Here is a 17,948-nt window from a genome sequence, read left to right as displayed (position 1 = left end):
CTCTCTCTTTATGGACATTTATGTTAATTGAAGATTTATAGGGATATTATTATCTAGCGCTGTACTGCCTTTATATACTTAATCTATAGAGTTTACACCACTGATGTTCATCAAGGTCTTCTGGACATATTTCCTGTACATGTACAGGCCACTTTGGACATAGGCCCCTGTCACACTAGTAATTCTGTTCCATGGTGTTGCTCCCTGTCAACCTATCAGTGCTTTCTTGCTGATGATTGAAATTGTGAATGTTTCAGCAAGTAAGGGAAGGACTTTATACGTAGCAGCTGTACATTAGTGTGTGTTGTGTCACCATTGGAAGAGTTGGCATATGTTTTAAAAGAGAATTGGAGGCAAAACTTTTTTTTTCATTTTGGATAGAGTAAGACTATGTTTCCACTATTTACGATTTACACTGCGACTTTGCTATGCGGTTTGTGTTGCGATGTCATGAAAGTCATGAAAGCCATGTGAGAACAAGTCGCATCGAAGTAGAAACAAAGTAGTGCAAGAACCTTTTTTGGAGTCGCTGCGACTTGAGTCACACCAATTAGAACGGGGGTCAATTAAATACATGGGTTTTGACTTGTCATGCGACTTGACATGTGTCAAGTCGCACAACAACTCACAGTAGTGGAAACAGAGCCTAAGGGAGGGTTATAATTGTGGAGATTTCTCTTTACTTCCTGTCCCATAGCTACAGAGGAAGTGAGAGGAAATCCCTCCAAAATTAAAGAATTCCCTGGTAGTCACCAGAACTAATGTCCCCATTGGAATATTTCACCTCTTTTACTGTTCTGGCAACCACTCAAAATTTGGGATTTTCTTTCACTTTCTGTGATAATGGTCACAGGACCAACAGAGAGGGTGAATCTCCCTAATGAGGAAACAACACAACAAAGTTTTGCCATCAGTTATACATTAAATATAACTGTAAAATGGGGTTTCTCATGTCACTTTATTTTTCAGGCTGATTTTTACTCATAGCAGATTTTTTTTAAATATATGAATAAATTATGCAGTCAGATGTATTCAGGGGAATTTAAAACAGTCTATAAGCAGGGCCCTCGTTGGCCACCAGCAATGGCCATGCTAGCCTGAGACAGGAACAAGATGGGGTTCCAAGCCCTTGTAAAGTGGAGGAAAACCACCATCTTGATCAGCCACATACTCCCAGCCTATGGCCTGCTAAATAGTTACTAGTAGTAGTAAATACTTACATCTCTCACTGTTCTACCATTTGCCCTCTGTGTATGCTGAAGCCACACATGCACTATACAGCCAGAGAGAGACCTGACCAGAACTAGACAGCACATTATTGCACAGTATATGAAAATTATTTCCATTTTGGCCAATGTTTTTATTGAACTTTTTTGTGACTGCATACAACCCACTATTAAACATATAGCCTAAGTGCCACTGCTGCCCGAGGTAGCAATACTTCTATATGTCATGCTTGTCTCCGTGAGATGTCACCTTTCAGTATATAGATGTGTCAGTTTTTAAACTCTTATATTCCTTTTAAGCAAAATTACTCAATATTTCTTAATACTTAATACTGTTATGTTAGAAAATTGTTTTTACTTCACTCCAGACTACTGGTGCTTGGAAGACCTTTATCGTGAAATGGTGAAGCACTATGTTGATGCAGTAGACAGACTACAGGGACGAAGACCAGACCCCGCAACCATTGACGGATGCTCTCATCTAAAGCCAGATAACTACCTACTTGCATGGCATACCCCATTCAATGAAAAAGGTCTGATTTTCTCAACTGTTATTTCTATTAGTTACGTATCTCTCTATTTATATTTAAGACTTAGATCAGTGTGTAACATATATATGGATCAGATTTTTAAAAAATAGGTAGACTTAAATGAAAAGTCAAAATATGTAAAAGACCTAACAATAATGTTCATTTGTATGCATGCAAGATACCAATACCTACATGAATTTGACTTTTTGTAACATTCTGTGCTATGGTTACATGATAAGGGAGGCTTAAAAAAGATTTATCATTATAGTACTTTTGTAACAGTTATGTACCCTATGGGACATTTATCATTATAATATTTTTGTAACAGTTATGTCCCCTATGGGAAGAAATACATGTAGTATGTTGTCTCAAGTGCTTTCTAATCATCGTTATGAGGTCTGACCTGTCCCCTTACCCTCCTGCTGTGGCTGATCTGACAACAACTTTGAAGATGACAGCTGATTCATAGCTGCAGCTTGTCTCGGCTATGAACTCTACCCAGAGACAAACAGAGGCAAGAGGAATGCAGATCCTGATCCAGATCCCTCCACCTTCTGCATTCCTCTTTGCATTGCTTGTCTGTGGAAAGTCCTCACAGCTGATTGGCTTGTGGTCAGCTTCAAAGCTGTTGTCAGATGGGCAGTGGCCCAGGGGGGTTAGATCAGACTTCCTTAAAGCCAAACCTCAGGCAAGCAGATAAATACATAGTTATAATACATACACATAAACATTTCTAATTCTGTACAGCTAGTTTAGTGATCAGGCCTCCTTGCCATACAGCACAGTTTGGTAAAGAACACACCCCTAGCATCGCTCGGCTCTGTCTTCCTATCAGCATGTTCATGTCCTGTACGTGTGCACTGAGGCAAAGCCTGAATGGATCCTAGTACTGGCCTCTTTTATCCTAGCATGATTGTTGTTGTATAGGTTGATATCAGGACTAATTAAAGCGGAGTTCCACCCAAAAATGGAACTTCCCCTTTTCCGGTTCCTTCCCCCCTCCAGTGTCACATTTGGCACCCTTCAGGGGGGAGGGGGAGCAAATACCTATCTAATATAGGTATTTTGCTCCCACTTCCGGGTATAGATACCCGAGCCACCCGTGGGTATCTATGCCACTTCCCGTCCCCCCTTGCCCTATTCTGGGATACACAAGGGTCCCAGAAAACAGCAGGGACCAGTGGGATAGCGCAGCCCGAGTCGCGCATGCTCAGTAGGGAACCAGGAAGTGAAGCCGCAAGGCGGCGGCAGCACCTGACAGCCGAGGGATAGATTGGCTTCGGGTGAGGACATCACGGGCGCCCTGGACAGGTAAGTGTCCATATTTTAAAAGTCAGCAGCTGCAGTATTTGTAGCTGCTGACTTAAAAAAAAAAAAACGGCGTAACTCCGCTTTAATGTGCTAGTTCTTTTAAGCATACATTTAGCATTTTTAATTAATACATTGCTGCATTAATTGGTGTTTTCGCATGTCTTCAATCCAGCTTTAAATTTGACAGATTTTCTATAGGATGACAAGGAACTCACCCATGTACATACATTTAGTAGCTTTATATATTCTTGAAATGTGTGCATTTTTATCTGTAAATGTTCTCACAATCTCTATTACATAATCCAGACTTTAAGTTACAAATACATTAAACATTTTTATGGAGAAATAATCAAATAATGTAAGAATTAAAGAGTGTTGTTGAGAGCATTACCACAGAAATGACTGAAAACATGTTTTGCACTGAGTGAGAAAGTGTTAGCAGGGTAAGGTATCATTGTAGTTTCAGGAGATCCAGAACCCAAAGCCTCTCCACCCAGGAAGGGTAGAAAGGAACAGAATCTGTGTTCCATCAATGTTGTTTGAATCAGAGGATTTTGGGAGATTACTCTATTGACTAGCTAAGAGGTTTATTCAACGGTTTGCTTTTTCTTTCCTATTTCAAGGAGTTTGAGAGAATATGAAAAATGAAATATGCCCAACTTCGAAGAACTTGTGGCTCTGAGTTTCTTTTCATTGGGTCATTTCAGGCCATACTATTTAGAATATGAACATTTTTTTGTCCAAAAAGAGTTTTAGGGGAGCAGTAAATGCAACTTTCACCAAACATTCGCTGGACGTAAATCAATCATTAAAACACATGAACTATAAAGGATTTATGTATGTAGAATGTCAGATTCACTGCTTGGGATATATCCAATGCAGAATTGCTTTCCTGGTAGACAAACATACAGTATGGTAATCATTTTTTTCAACCTTTATTGTTTATTGTTCTCTGTAAGCCCATTATGCCAAATATTGCCCCACCTGGTATCAATGGTAGAATGTTTACTTCACTACCAAAATGTGTGATATAAGTCATCTGCTGAGTGATCACATTTAAGCACTTAGATGATTGGCTCATTAGATAGATTATATGTGGAGATATGTGTTTATTACGGTATACTTGCATTTTTAACATTATCTCTCTGTATGAAGTTGGTGGGTCAGTTTTTTAGAATGTTAGAGGTGAAAACATCTGTGTTTTTAGTGGGGTAATATTGAGTCCATTTATTTAATTTCATGGGACTTTTATGATACTCCAGTTGCTTGTGGCAACATACATATACCTACCTATAATATCAATTTTATTTTAGGGTTTGGGTTTCACAAGCTTTTGGCATATTGGATTTGACCAATCAGTGCGGGAGAGGTTTTTATTGATATTCAAAATATATGAATGTGCTTGGAGAAATGTGAAGCATTCTGATTTGGCTATTAACTTGATGTTTGCTTCTGAATTCATGCCGTGCTGCTTAACAAAATGTATAAAAGCATGTTTGAGGTGATTTACAAGGGTAAGAGGTCTTTATGCATATGGAGCAAGTACAAAAGGCTTATATTGGGTTTAGCATGTAGTGTCCATGTACAGTATGTGTCTGTATTATGGATCTAATCTTAAACGTATCCAGTTATCCAGTTACTGCTGCTAAATTGAAGAATTCTAGCTCCAAGAGATTAAGACCTCAATTCTAATTGTTTGTTGGAAAATGTGTAGGCTAATTCTTGCATTGTTTTCAGCCCAGACAAATCCCTGGAATGCCCAACAGATTTTTTTGAGGTTTGTTAGTTTTAATGTAATTTGCGGTGTTTGTAGGATGTATTTTTGGGAATGCCACCATTTTTATTAATCTAACTCTACCCATGGTTCAGCAGGAACCTAACAAATTTTGATCCTTGTGTGGCCATTCCTGCTCAACAGAAGTCGACCTAATGATTGACTTCTGTCGCACAGGAATGATGGAAAACTTTTGTTGATCAGCGGCTGTAACGAAACAGTGTATTCTGTCAGAATGCAATGGCACAGTGGGGAGGAGTCCTCCATCCACCTTGCTTGTGTGGATGGGGGAATCCGGTCATTTTTAGTTTCATCAGCCCACTTTAAGCACTGGAAAAATGTTGTTGCCGTATGATTTTTGGAATATAAACTCCAAAATTAGGGACTTTCTTTGCACCAGATTAAGGGGTAGGATGCACTACATTCAGGTTTGGTATATTTTGTTAGGTATAGGGCTCTTGACTTGTCCAGGTTGGTGGTAGAACCTGGTATGTTGTCTAATTTAGTGATAGGTGAGAGTATGTGAGAATTGATGTATTTTATAATATTTATTAGTTTTGATTGATAAACTAAAGTAACTAAGTAGGTATAGGGGCACTTGACTTGTCCAGGTTGGTGGAAGAGCCTGATATGTTGCCAAATTTAATGATAAGTAAGAGTATGTGAGGATCTATGTATTTTATAATATTTCTTGATTTGTATTGATAAACTAAAATAGCTAGGTAGGTATACAACTCTTGACTTGTCCAGGTGGTTGAACCTGATATGTTGCCTAATTTAGTGATAGGAGAGAGTATGTGAGAATCTATGTATTTTATTATATTTCTTAGTTTGTATTGATAAACTAAAATAGCTAGGTAGGTATAGGGCTCTTGAATTGTGCAGGTTGGTGGTAGAGCCTGATGTGTTGCCTAATTTAGTGATAGGTGAGAGTATGTAAGGATCTATGTATTTTATAATATTTCTTGGTTTTGATTGATAAACTAAAATACTGTAGCTACTGCTGGGAGTTAAAACTCTGGCCAAGCAGCTAAATTAATGGTTTATATTTCTTAAATAGTTTTACCTGCAAATAAATTTCACACAAACCTGCATAGCTCAGAGGGTGACACCATTTCTTTGTTATGATTGGGAAATACAGTGGCATCACCTACTTGCCCCCAGCCTCTTTATTGGACAAGGAACAGCAGCACATTGATGAGGTTATCTCTGTGTTCACCCCTTCTTATACAATATTAGGATAACAGCACTGTGCAAATCAATAGAGCCTTGATTAGCTTACACTGCAGCATTTTCCTATCCTGCTGTGACGTGATTGCAATAAACTAACAGAGGCAGATTGGGGTACTTTATACTAGCAAAATTTTAAACCACATAATCAGTATAATACATTAATGTGGGCTTTGTATACGGTGTTCAGCTCTTGGATATACAGCTTTAAGTGGAACATATATTCTCTAGCCTTAAAGTAGTACCTTAATGTGCATTCTCTGCATTAAAGTAAAAAACCTTTTACATGCAGCTCCTCCCCTGCCCCCCCCCCCCCGCCCCCCCCAAATACTTTCTTGAGCCTGATCTTGAGCTAGAGCTGTGCCCAAGAGCAGTGGCACTGCTCTCTCTCCCTCCTCACTGGATTCAGTGAGAGCAGCGGGAGCCAATGGCACCTGCTGCTGTCAACCAAATCCAGTGACAAGGGAAGGGGCAGGGCCGAACCACACTGTGCCTGTCAATAGACACACACACAGTGTGGTTCAGGATCGAGCCTGCACCAGTGCCCACATAGCAAGTGGCTATCTATGGGAGCACTCAGAAGGCAAGAGCGCTGGTGGGGGACCCACCAGAAGAGGAGGATCGGGGCTGCTCTGTACAAAACCATTGCACAGAGCAGGTAAGTTTAACATGTTTATTATTTTAAAAGGAAGAAAAAACTTTACAATCACTTTAATAAAAGGTATAGTGAGTTAAATGTAGGCATTTTCTTTCCCTTGATTCAATTTAAATTCACTAGTATATTTTGGTTTGTTTTAGGTTCAGGATTTGGAGCAGCAACTAAGGCCATGTGCATTGGGATGAAATACTGGAAACCAGAAAGGCTGGAAACCTTGATTGAAGTTAGCATTGAATGTGGGAGGATGACTCACAACCATCCAACAGGTAATGTGTTCTCTGTGCAGTTGATATGCTAAGGGCAAATAGGCTGTTCACTTTACAAGAGAATTTGCCTCAGAGTTTAATGAATGTGGTGAATTTTCACTTTGAAAGAAAACCCAATCAACGTACAAGGAAAATAAAATAACAGCATTTTTGCTTGCACATGATTGGATGATGGAAGTCAGCAGAGCTTCGGCTCATTTATTAAGTTATGGAATAAATTCCCTTGCAAAGTGCAACTTTCCTTGCAAAGTGGACAGCCTATTTGCCTGTAGTAAATCATCCACTATATGTCAAGGGTTTAATACCATGGAGCTAATGCACCAAATATTGCTAAACTCAAATAAGTAAATTTTTGATTTTTAAGGGGCTATTAAGGTTCTGCCCTTATGCTTGGGTACAGTGTATGGCTTAGCTCTTTCCAGCAAAGGAGAGGCCTCAGTCGTGTCTAGATTGGGCATTGTCGCCAAGTGGGCCTGACGCAAAGGTTATGTAAAGGAAATCTGTCATGAGAGAAAAAATTAAGTTGCAACAACTGGTCACTTCTTCTGAAAATGATATTGATTTTCATGTTGACCCTCTTCCTTCAATACTTTGGGCATTATTTACTAAAGGTAAATCCACTTTGCACTACAAGTGCACTGCAAGTGCACTTAGAAGTACACTGCAAGTGCAGTCGTTGTAGATCTGAACGGGACATGCAAGGAAAATAAATAAAAACAGCATTTTTGCTTGCACATGATTGGATGATAAAATCAGCAGAGCTTCCCCTCATTTCAGAGCTTCCCCTCAGATCTACAGCGATCTACAGTGACTGCACTTTTAAGTGCAATTCCAAGTGCACTTTCAGTGCACTTGTAGTGCAAAGTGGATTTGCCTGTAGTAAATCAACCCCTTTCAGTCATAGACTGAAAACAAATATGCAGATTGGGACTTTTGCACTTACTTTCACTTTTCCAATATACTCAAGATCATGATCAATGAAAGTATTAAAGCCAAAAGATCAGCATATCAGCTAGGCAAGTAGTATTTTCAGAGGAGGGCCAGAAATGGCAGCCTTGGTGGGTGATTTACAAAAACTGAGGATTGTAAAATCTGGTGCAGCTCTGCATAGAAACCAACCATCTTTCAGGGTTTTTTTGTCAAAGCTTAATTGAACAGGCTGAAGTTAGAAGCCGATTGGCCCACATGCACAACTGCACCAGATTTTGAACTCTTCAGTTTTAGTAAACTAAACCCTCAATGTTTCTTTCAGGTTTACATTGAGTAAGCTGCTGAAGCATTGGGTATAGGCATACATGTAATGAGTGAGCAGGCAGGCCACACAGAATCCCAGAGGCATAGGCATTGATTTACTAAAGAAAACAGGCTGTTCACTTTGTAAGGAAATTTGAATAGAAATTTAAAAATAATTTAAAAATAGAATTTGAAAAGAAAGCTACAGACACTCACTATTCTCCAGACTTTGTCACACTTCCTCCTTCCACATAGGACCAGTGGGACCCATCGAGAGATCCATGCTACCACAGCATGTGAACCTATCATACATGGCAGAAACTGGAAAGTCTGGATCACAATAACTCCACCACCAACCAGAGGCGTAACTAGAACCTTCAGGGCCCTGGTGCAAGAAACCATGAAGGGCCCCCCTGACCTCCGGCCAGGGCCCTTCGCACGGGTCCCGGGGGCAGCAGGACCTGAATAGGAGGGGCGGCATATGGAGGAACAAATCCCCTCCATTTCCTCCTGCAGCCACTGAATGTCTATGGGAAGGAGAGGAGGAGAAGCAGGCTTTTAGCGGCTACAGGAGAAAAATAGAGGGGATTTATTCCTCTTTATGCCCTCCCCCCATCCAGGTGTACAGCGGCAACATGTGCGCCATTGCAATTGTGACCCCTGTAGTTATGCCCATGGGATGAGTTGCAGCGGTGGTGGTGGGGGATGGGATCAGTGGCAGCAGTGGTGGTGGGGGGGATGGGATGAGTGACAACGGTGAGGAAGAGATGGGATGAGTGGCAGCGGTGAGGGGGTGGGATCAGTGGCAGCAGTGGTGGTTGGGTGGGGATGGGATCAGTGGCAGCGGTGGTGGATGGATGGGATGAGTGGCAGCGGTGAGGGGGGATGAGATCAGTGGTAAGGGTGGTGGTTGGAGGTGGGATTGGTGGTAGGAGGATTGAATGGGATGAGTGGCAGAGGTGGTGGAGGAATGGGATCAGTGGCAAGGGTGGTGGGGGGAATGGGATCAGTGGCAAGGGTGGTGGTTGGAGGGGATAGAATGGGATGAGTGGTAGTGGAAGGGGGGATTAGATGGGATGAGTGGCAGCGGTGGGGGCATTGGATTAAATGAGTGACAACGGTGGTGGGAGGATGGGATCAGTGGCGAGGGTCGTGGTTGGGAGGATGGGATGACTGACAACGGTGAGGAAGAGATGGGATGAGTGGCAACGGTGGGGGGGTGGGATCAGTGGCAGCAGTGGCGGTTGGGTGGGGATGGGATCAGTGGCAGCGGTGGTGGGGGTGGAGGGATGGGATGAGTGGCAGCGGTAAGGGGGGATGAGATCAATGGTAAGGGTGGTGGTTGGGGGGTGGGATTGGTGGTAGGGGGATTGAATGGGATGAGTGGCAGAGGTGGTGGAGGAATGGGATCAGTGGCAAGGGTGGTGGGGGGAATGGGATCAGTGGCAAGGGTGGTGGTTGGAGAGGATAGGATGGGATGAGTGGTAGTGGAAGGGGGGATTAAATGGGACGAGTGGCTGCGGTGGTGGGAGGATGGGATCAGTGGTGAGGGTCGTGGTTGGGGGGATGGGATGAGTGGTAGTGGAAGGGGGGGATTGGATGGGATGAGTGGCAGTGGTGGGGGCATTGGATAAAATGAGTGGCGTCAGTGGCAGCAGTGGTGGTGGTGGTGTGGGGGTATCAGTAGCACTAGTGGTGGTGATGGCGTGGGGGTATCAATGGCAGTAGTGGTGGTGGTGTGGTGTGGGGGGGGATAAGTGGCAGTAGTGGTGATGGTGTGGTGTGGGGGGAATCAGTGGCAGTAGTGGTGGTGGTGTGGTGTGGGGGGTAGAAATCAGGGGCAGTAATGGAGTTGTGTAGGGGAATCAGTAGCAGTGTTGATATTGAGGGATGGGATCAGTGCCATTCACTTGCAAATCACTCGCAGATCTCTTGGCTCTAACTCCTTGCTAGGTCTTGCTTGGGTGGGCAGAGAGGATGGGCAGAGCCTGTGAGTACACGTGAGTGCGGACAGAGAGGATGGGCGGAGTGGGCGGGGACTGGGCAGTGTGCCTGTGAGTGCAGGCAGCATAGGCGTGCGCACAGGGTGTGCCGGGTGTGCCTAGGAACACCCTAATCACCCCATGTGCATTAGTGTTCTCGCTCTGTGTAGCAGCAGGAACATGGTAAAGATCCCCCTCTTACCTGCTCTGCCATAAGAAAAGTGTTTATGCTCTTCTCTTTCACTGTGCCGGCAGGGAGATCAATGTGCCGGGTTCATATACATGTAGACACATACATATGCATGTGTGTTTGAGCTTAAGGGTGCACACCCTAATACAATAGGCTGCGCACACCTATGGCAGGCAGAGAGGATGGGTGGAGGAGGGGACTGTGTGCCCGTCAATGACCAGTGTACGATCTCCCGGATGGTGGCGGACAGTGGCGGAACTCAAGGGCCCAGTTGCAAGTGCAACTGCTGATACCCTGGTAATTCCGCCACTGCCACCAGCGTATCCACAAGGACTCACCTTCTGTGTGCAAACATTTTCATGTCTGGAATTTCCCACTCTTTTGCAAATTCTTTATTTAAGGTATCCAGCATACATACAGAAAAATGTAATATACAGTAGAAAAAAAAGTCACTATGTTTCAAACGCTTACTTTGGATCATAGGTAGTAAATACCAAAGGGAGAGCCAATATGAAGAAAATGGAAAGAACGGGTAGAAAAGGAAGGTTTAATAGACCCCAGTATGTCTCCTAAGACAGATTTAGTCTAAGGACAAATCAAAACAAGCCCCTGGTTACAACATATGAACCATTATCACCCATTAGATCCATCTAATACTGTCATGAATTTACCTGGTATATTTAATTAGAACCAACCATTAGATTACTGTACGGTATGAATGCAGAGGCTACAACATTTTTTTCCCCCTGTACACTGTAGATACACGGTATGGATTTCCCACTCTTAAATTAATTATCTGGTATAATCGCACACTGTAGCACATCAAATCAACAACACCTAATAGGTGCGATATTGCTGCTCTTTAGTGTAAGACATACATGTCTTGAAGGCATACTGTATGGTGTTTTAAAAATACTTTGCCAGTACTGCAGGAGAGAGCAATAAAAAAGTTGCACCTAAATAGAACTGAAAATTTACATGAAAATGTTCCCTGTTCACTTTACTAACATCATTGTCTTGTGTTATAGAATTAGAACAAGTATTTTTAGATTCTTGAAAATGGACATGCCCTACATAACATCTTTTCTTCGGGATACAGGTCTTGTAGATATGTCTAGCATCTTATGTGCTGTCAGCTATGCGGTGTATAATTTTCCATCTCTAGGATTACTATCATGAATGGGGTAAAGGAGGTGCAACATCTCCTGGGCCTGCAAATTATATGGAGCCTAGACTGTCACTTACTTCTATAGGTAAGTAGTCTTTGGGATTCTGCTCACTATTCCTGTGAGAAGTGGTCATTGTATGACATTTTCAATTACAGGAATACTGTATGTGCGAAGACACTCATTGAGGTTGATTCACTAACAGTGCAATATCTGTTGCAGCTGTGCATGGTATCCAATCAGCTTCTAACTTCAGCTTGTTCAATTAAGTTTTGGCAAGAAAACCTGGAAGCTGATTGGTTTCTATGCAGAGCTGCACCAGATTTTCCACTCTCCAGTTTTAGTAAATCTCCCCCAATGTATATAGACTATGGTTTAATAGTTGAAGAATGATGTTGTCTTCACACTAAGTAAAATAAGCCATCTTAATATGTGGCCTAATATGCTATGCTTCATTTGTCATGCCTATGTTCTTCTGACTTTCACAGAATTGATCTTATGAGGTATGCTTTTCCATAGTTCACAAGCATTTACTAAATTCTTCTATATAAGTAATTAAGTAATTTGTTCTAGCAAGAGTCATCCTATCTGTAGAGATGTCTTGGGATTTTACAGATTAAAGAGATTAATTTTTCTCCCCCCAGTAAAGTACAGTTTGATGCCATTGTAAAGTTTTAGTGTTCAGATTACTAAAAATTAATAATTGATTTATTACAGGTACCTATTTATAGTGTTGACAATTTTACATAGCTCTTTACGTACTGCACATTTACATCAATGAATGTTTACACTCTAAGCTCCCTATCTCACATGCATACATACAAACACATACTAGGGCCAGTTTAAACTGAAGCCAATTAACCTACCAGTTGCGAGCTCTGAACTTATTCTCTCTGGAGAAGAGACGCTTGAGAGGGGATATGATTTCAATTTACAAATACTGTACTGGTGACCCCACAATAGGGATAAAACTTTTTCGCAGAAGAGAGTTTAATAAGACTCGTGGCCACTCATTACAATTAGAAGAAAAGAGGTTTAACCTTAAACTACGTAGAGGGTTCTTTACTGTAAGAGCGGCAAGGATGTGGAATTCCCTTCCACAGGCGGTGGTCTCAGCGGGGAGCATTGATAGCTTCAAGAAACTATTAGATAATCACCTGAATGACCACAATATACAGGGATATGTAATGTAATACTGACACATAATCACACACATAGGTTGGACTTGATGGACTTGTGTCTTTTTTCAACCTCACCTACTATGTAACTATGTAACTATGTAACTATGTCTTTGGAGTGTGATAGAAAAATCTAAGTACTGGGAGGAAACCTACATAAGCATAGGGAGAACATGCAAACACTACGTAGGTAGTATACTGACCAGGATTCAAACCGAAGACCCCAATTCTGCAAGGCAGAAGTACTAAGCCACTATGCCTATACTGTACTTTATACATTTACCTCTGATCAATATAATTTAAAAAATGTCTTATAGCCTGTCTATACATTCTTTTTATTTAAATAAGGCCAAAGTAAGTCTTACTCATTGCACAAAAATATTATGAACCAAACACGTGCTTGACAAGAAATCTTTTAATCTCTTGGCTTGGCACATCCTATGAGTAGCAGGTTACAAGGCACATACAATTTCAGAGCTTCTGGCAGGATATCTTTTTCCAGCTAAAGCTCCTGCTGTGTTAAATCATTCACTAAATGCAGAGTCAAACAGAATATCTTATGACAGGAGTCAAGAAATAAATAAGCAACTAAAGTGGGGCAAAAAATGAATGTAGCAGTAAAAAGCCAAATTAAAGGCCTTTTTACTTTTCCTGCAGATATATCCAATCACAAATCACTTGAAAATTAAAAAAAATATAAAAAAACTTTTTAGTTGATGAAGAGTGCCTCTGGGGAAATCCCTATAATTATGTTCTGCTTACTCTTCTGCTCACTCTGTTCTCTCCTACTGTCAGTCAGTTCACTTTAACCACTTGCCGACTGCCCACAGTACATTTACGTCATTACATTGACGTTAAATACTGTTGTTATGGCAACAGCTAACTGCCATAACCCCAGTAATATTCTGTACTGTGGGCAACTCTGCGTCTGATAAAAGTGGTCCCGGCGGTGGATTTGCATGTGCTCATACAGCAGAGTCCGATTGTCTCTCAGTGTTGGCTAAAATGACAAACATATTGGCAGGTTAAACAATTCACACAGGCATATTTTGGTTACTTATGAACGGCTACACAGGACACCTGTTTGTATGTAAGGAGGTAATATGAAAATGACCCTCAATCTTATAATGAATTTAACAGAGGAAATAAATGTGATCTAATATTTAGCTTGTACGCTAGGAATTAGAAGAATGGAGGAGAAGGAAGCACACAAAGAAGAATAAGTCAAACTATTTTTACTTCGCTAACATTTTAGCAAAACTGGAGATTTCAGGGAAATTTCACTATTATGGCAAACATTTCCCTAAATGATGAAGAAGATTAGGTATGAGTGAAATTATGTGCTTTTATTTCCCCTAAATCAGGAGATTTGGGAGAAATGTCACCATTTTGGCAACATACATTGAAGTCACTATAGAAGGCAAAATAAGGCATTTTTGTTTAGTAGATTCTGATGGTACAATGGGCTTCGAAAGGCTCCTGTAGATTATGGAAGCTTCCTTCAACTATTCTAGACCTATTTTGCCAAAAGTCTAATTCTCATGAAAACGGTCTGAGTGGCTTATTAGTCACTGGATGGCTTTCAGGCGCTCGCTAGCCGGTGTTTTTCTGGCTTATACTTTTCACTGAGCGCCGGAGAAATGATCCGATGACACGGGCCAACTGGTCACATTGCCTCTATGACCTTGGAGGACCAGAGTGACATCTCTTTTGTGGGAATTTTTGGGAATTTCGGAGACCTGGTTCAACAGCTCTCATGATTGGCTGGCAAACATTCAAGGGTATTCCCTTTATTGGAGGGATAGAGAGGGTGAAAAACGGGGAGGGGTATGCCTATATATCAAGAATAATGTACAAGTGAATGTGAGAGATGAAATCAATAAGGGAGCTAGGGAGGAGGTTGAATTCTTATGGGTAGAGCTCCAAAGGGATGAAGCTAAGGGGAAAATAATACTGGGAATGTGCTATAGGCCCCCTAACCTGAGGGAGGACAGGGAGACGGACCTCCTATCACAATTTGGATTAGCAGCAAGGATGTGAAGTGTTATCATAAATATTCAGACATAGACTGGGTGGAGGGAACCATGCATTCATCTAAGGCTCACCAGTTCCTAAATATCCTGCAGGACAATTTTATGGGTCAGATGGTAGACGCACCAACTAGAAACAAGGCGTTGCTAGATCTACTGATTACCAACAATACAGACCTGATCACAGATGTGAAAATACGGGGCAATTTAGGAAACAGTGATCACAGGTCAATTGGCTTCAATATAAATCACACAAATAGGAAACACAAATAGGAAACACAAAGACACTGAATTTCAAAAAAGCCAACTTCCCTAAACTATGAACCTTGCTAGAAGATATAAATTGGGATAAAATCTTAGAAACAAACACGGGGGAGAGATAGGTTTGCTTTAAGAGCATATTAACCACTTGCCGCCCGCCCTATTACAAAATGACGGCGGCAAAGTGGTTTGATATTCCTGACCGGACGTCATATGACATGATCAGGATATCGAGCCCCTGGGGGCATGCATCGCGGCGATCATTGTTGTGGGGTGTCAGTCTGACACCCTGCAACACCGATCTAGGTAAAGAGTCTCTGACGGAGACTCTTTACCACGTAATCAGCCGTGTCCAATCACGGCTGATCATGATGCAAATAGGAAGAGCCGGTGATCGGCTTTTCCTCACTCGCGTCTGACAGACACGAGTAGAGGAGAGCCGATCCGCTGCTCTCCTGACGGGGGGGTCTGTGCTGATTGTTTATCAGCACAGCACCCCTCGGATCCTACCCAGGACCACCAGGGAAGCCGCCCAGGACCACCAGGAAAGCTGCCCAGGACCACCAGGGAAACCAGCCAAACTGGACCACCAGGTATGCCCCCTAGACCCCCAGAGAAATACTAATCAGTGCAAAGGCAGCTGCCAATCAATGCCCAGGCAGCTGCCAGTCAGTGTCCACTCCAATGCCTACCACTGCCAGTGCCACCAGGGATGCCTATCAGTGCCTCATATCAGTGCCGCGTATCAGTGCCCATCAGTGCCACGTATCAGTGCCCATCAGTGCCTATCAGTGCCGCCTATCAGTGCCCAGCAGTGCCGCCTATCAGTGCCACCCTATCAGTGCCCAGCAGTGCCGCCTTTCAGTGCCCATCAGTGCCGCCTATCAATGCCCATCAGTGCCAACCAGTGCCACCCAGTGCCACCCATGAGTGCCCATCAGTGCCGCCTATCAATGCCCATCAGTGCTGCATATCAGCGCCACCCATCAGTGCCACCTACCAGTGCCCATCAGTGCCGCATATTAGTGCCCATTGTCAGTGCCCGTCAGTGCCCACTCATTGGTGCCACCTCATCGGTGCCGCCGTATCAGTGCCTGTCAGTGCCGCCTTATCAGTGCCCATCAGTGAAAGAGAAAACTTACTTATTTACAAATTTCGGTCTTTTTTTATTTGTTTAGCAAAAACTAAAAACCGCAGAGGTGATCAAATACCTCCAAAAGAAAGCTCTATTTGTGGGAACAAAATGATAAAAATTTTGTTTGGGTACAGTGTAGCATCACCGTGCAATTGTCATTCAAACTGCGACAGCGCTGAAAGCTGAAAATTGGTCTGGGCAGGAAGGTGTATAAGTGCCCTGTATTGAAGTGGTTAAATAAGGGCATTGGAGCCAGTTCATCCCATTGGGAAATAAATTTAAAAGTCCTGGATGGCTTAACTCTAATGTGAAAATGCATATAAAAACAAAGGAGATTGCCTTCAAAAAATTCAAGGCTGAGGGACCATCATCAGCATTCAAACTTTACAAAGAATACAAGACATGTAAGGGTGCAATAAGGGCGGCTAAGATAGAACACGAAAGACACATAGCAGAGGAGAGCAAAAAAAATCCCAGTAAAAAAGGGAGGACAGACCATATTGGCTCCATAAAGAATGAGGAAGGACATCTGGTTACAAAGGATGGGGAGATGGCAAAGGTACTGAATTTATTCTTCTCCTCAGTCTTCAAAAGGGAATCGGGGGGCTTCAGTAACCAAAACTGCAGTGTTTGTCCTCATGACACATCATAGGAAGCACCCTCATGGCTAACAGAGGACAGAATTAGAAATAGAATTGGGAAACTTAACATTAATAAATCACAAAATACATCCCTGGGAATTACAGACCAGTTAGCCTAACATCAATAGTATGCAAGCTCTTGGAGGGGATGATAAGGGACTATATACAAGATTTTAGTAATGAAAACGGTATCATTAGCAGTAATCAGCATGGATTCATGAAGAATCATTCATGCCAAACCAATCTATTAGCCTTCTATGAGGAGGTGAGCTGCCATCTAGATAAAGGAAGGCCCATAGACGTGGTGTATCTGGATTTTGCAAAAGCATTTGACACAGTTCCCCATAAACGTGGGAAGGGGTGGGAAGTGGGGTCCCCCAGGGTTCTGTGCTGGGACCCATCCTGTTAAATTTGTTAATAAACGACCTGGAGGATGGGATAAACAGCTCAATCTCTGTATTTGAGGACAACACTAAGCTAGGCAGGGCAATAACTTCTCCGCAGGATGTGGAATCCTTGCAAGAAGATCTGAACAAATTAATGGGGTGGGCAACTACATGGAAAATTAGGTTTAATGTAGAAAAATGTAAAATAATGCATTTGGGTGGCAAAAATATGAATGCAATCTACTCACTTGGGGGTGAACCTCTGGGCGAATCTAGGATGGAAAAGGACCTGGTGGTCCTAGTAGATCATAGGCTCAGCAATAGCATGCAATGCCAAGCTGCTGCTAGCAAAGTAAACAGAATATTGGCATGCATTAAAAAGGGGATTAACTCCAGAGATAAAGTGATAATTCTCCCACTGTACAAGACTCTGGTCTGGCCTCACCTGGAGTATGCTGTCTAGTTCTGGGCACCAGTCCTCAGGAAGGATGTACTGGAAATAGAGCGAGTACAAAGAAGGGCAACAACACTAATAAAGGGTCTGGAGGATATTAGTTATGAAGAAATGTTGTGTCAGAAACCATGAATAGGACCAAGACAGAAGTGCAGTTAAAATCACACTTGTGTTTAATAATAATAATAGTAAAAGGTAAACAGAGCAATGTAGTCAAATTATAGCCAGAGTTCGGTAACTGGAACAGATAGTCATACATACCAGGACGTCAGGAAACCAGAGATCAGCATACTTCAG

General features: G+C 42.3%; 1 protein-coding gene across 1 annotated transcript in view; it reads left to right on the top strand.

The window, feature by feature from the left end:
* The window catches only part of ADPRHL1 (ADP-ribosylhydrolase like 1), a 49,987-nt gene that overhangs the window by 10,109 nt on the left and 21,930 nt on the right, over positions 1-17,948 (top strand). The window contains exons 2-3 of the mRNA XM_073614553.1: positions 1,595-1,759; positions 6,870-6,995. Coding sequence (XP_073470654.1) covers positions 1,595-1,759; positions 6,870-6,995 — 291 coding nt within the window. The remainder of the gene's footprint in view (positions 1-1,594; positions 1,760-6,869; positions 6,996-17,948) is intronic.

This window comes from Aquarana catesbeiana, linkage group LG02 (assembly GCF_042186555.1).
Source record: "Aquarana catesbeiana isolate 2022-GZ linkage group LG02, ASM4218655v1, whole genome shotgun sequence".
NCBI lineage: Eukaryota > Metazoa > Chordata > Amphibia > Anura > Ranidae > Aquarana > Aquarana catesbeiana.
This window is presented reverse-complemented; position numbering and strand designations above follow the sequence as displayed.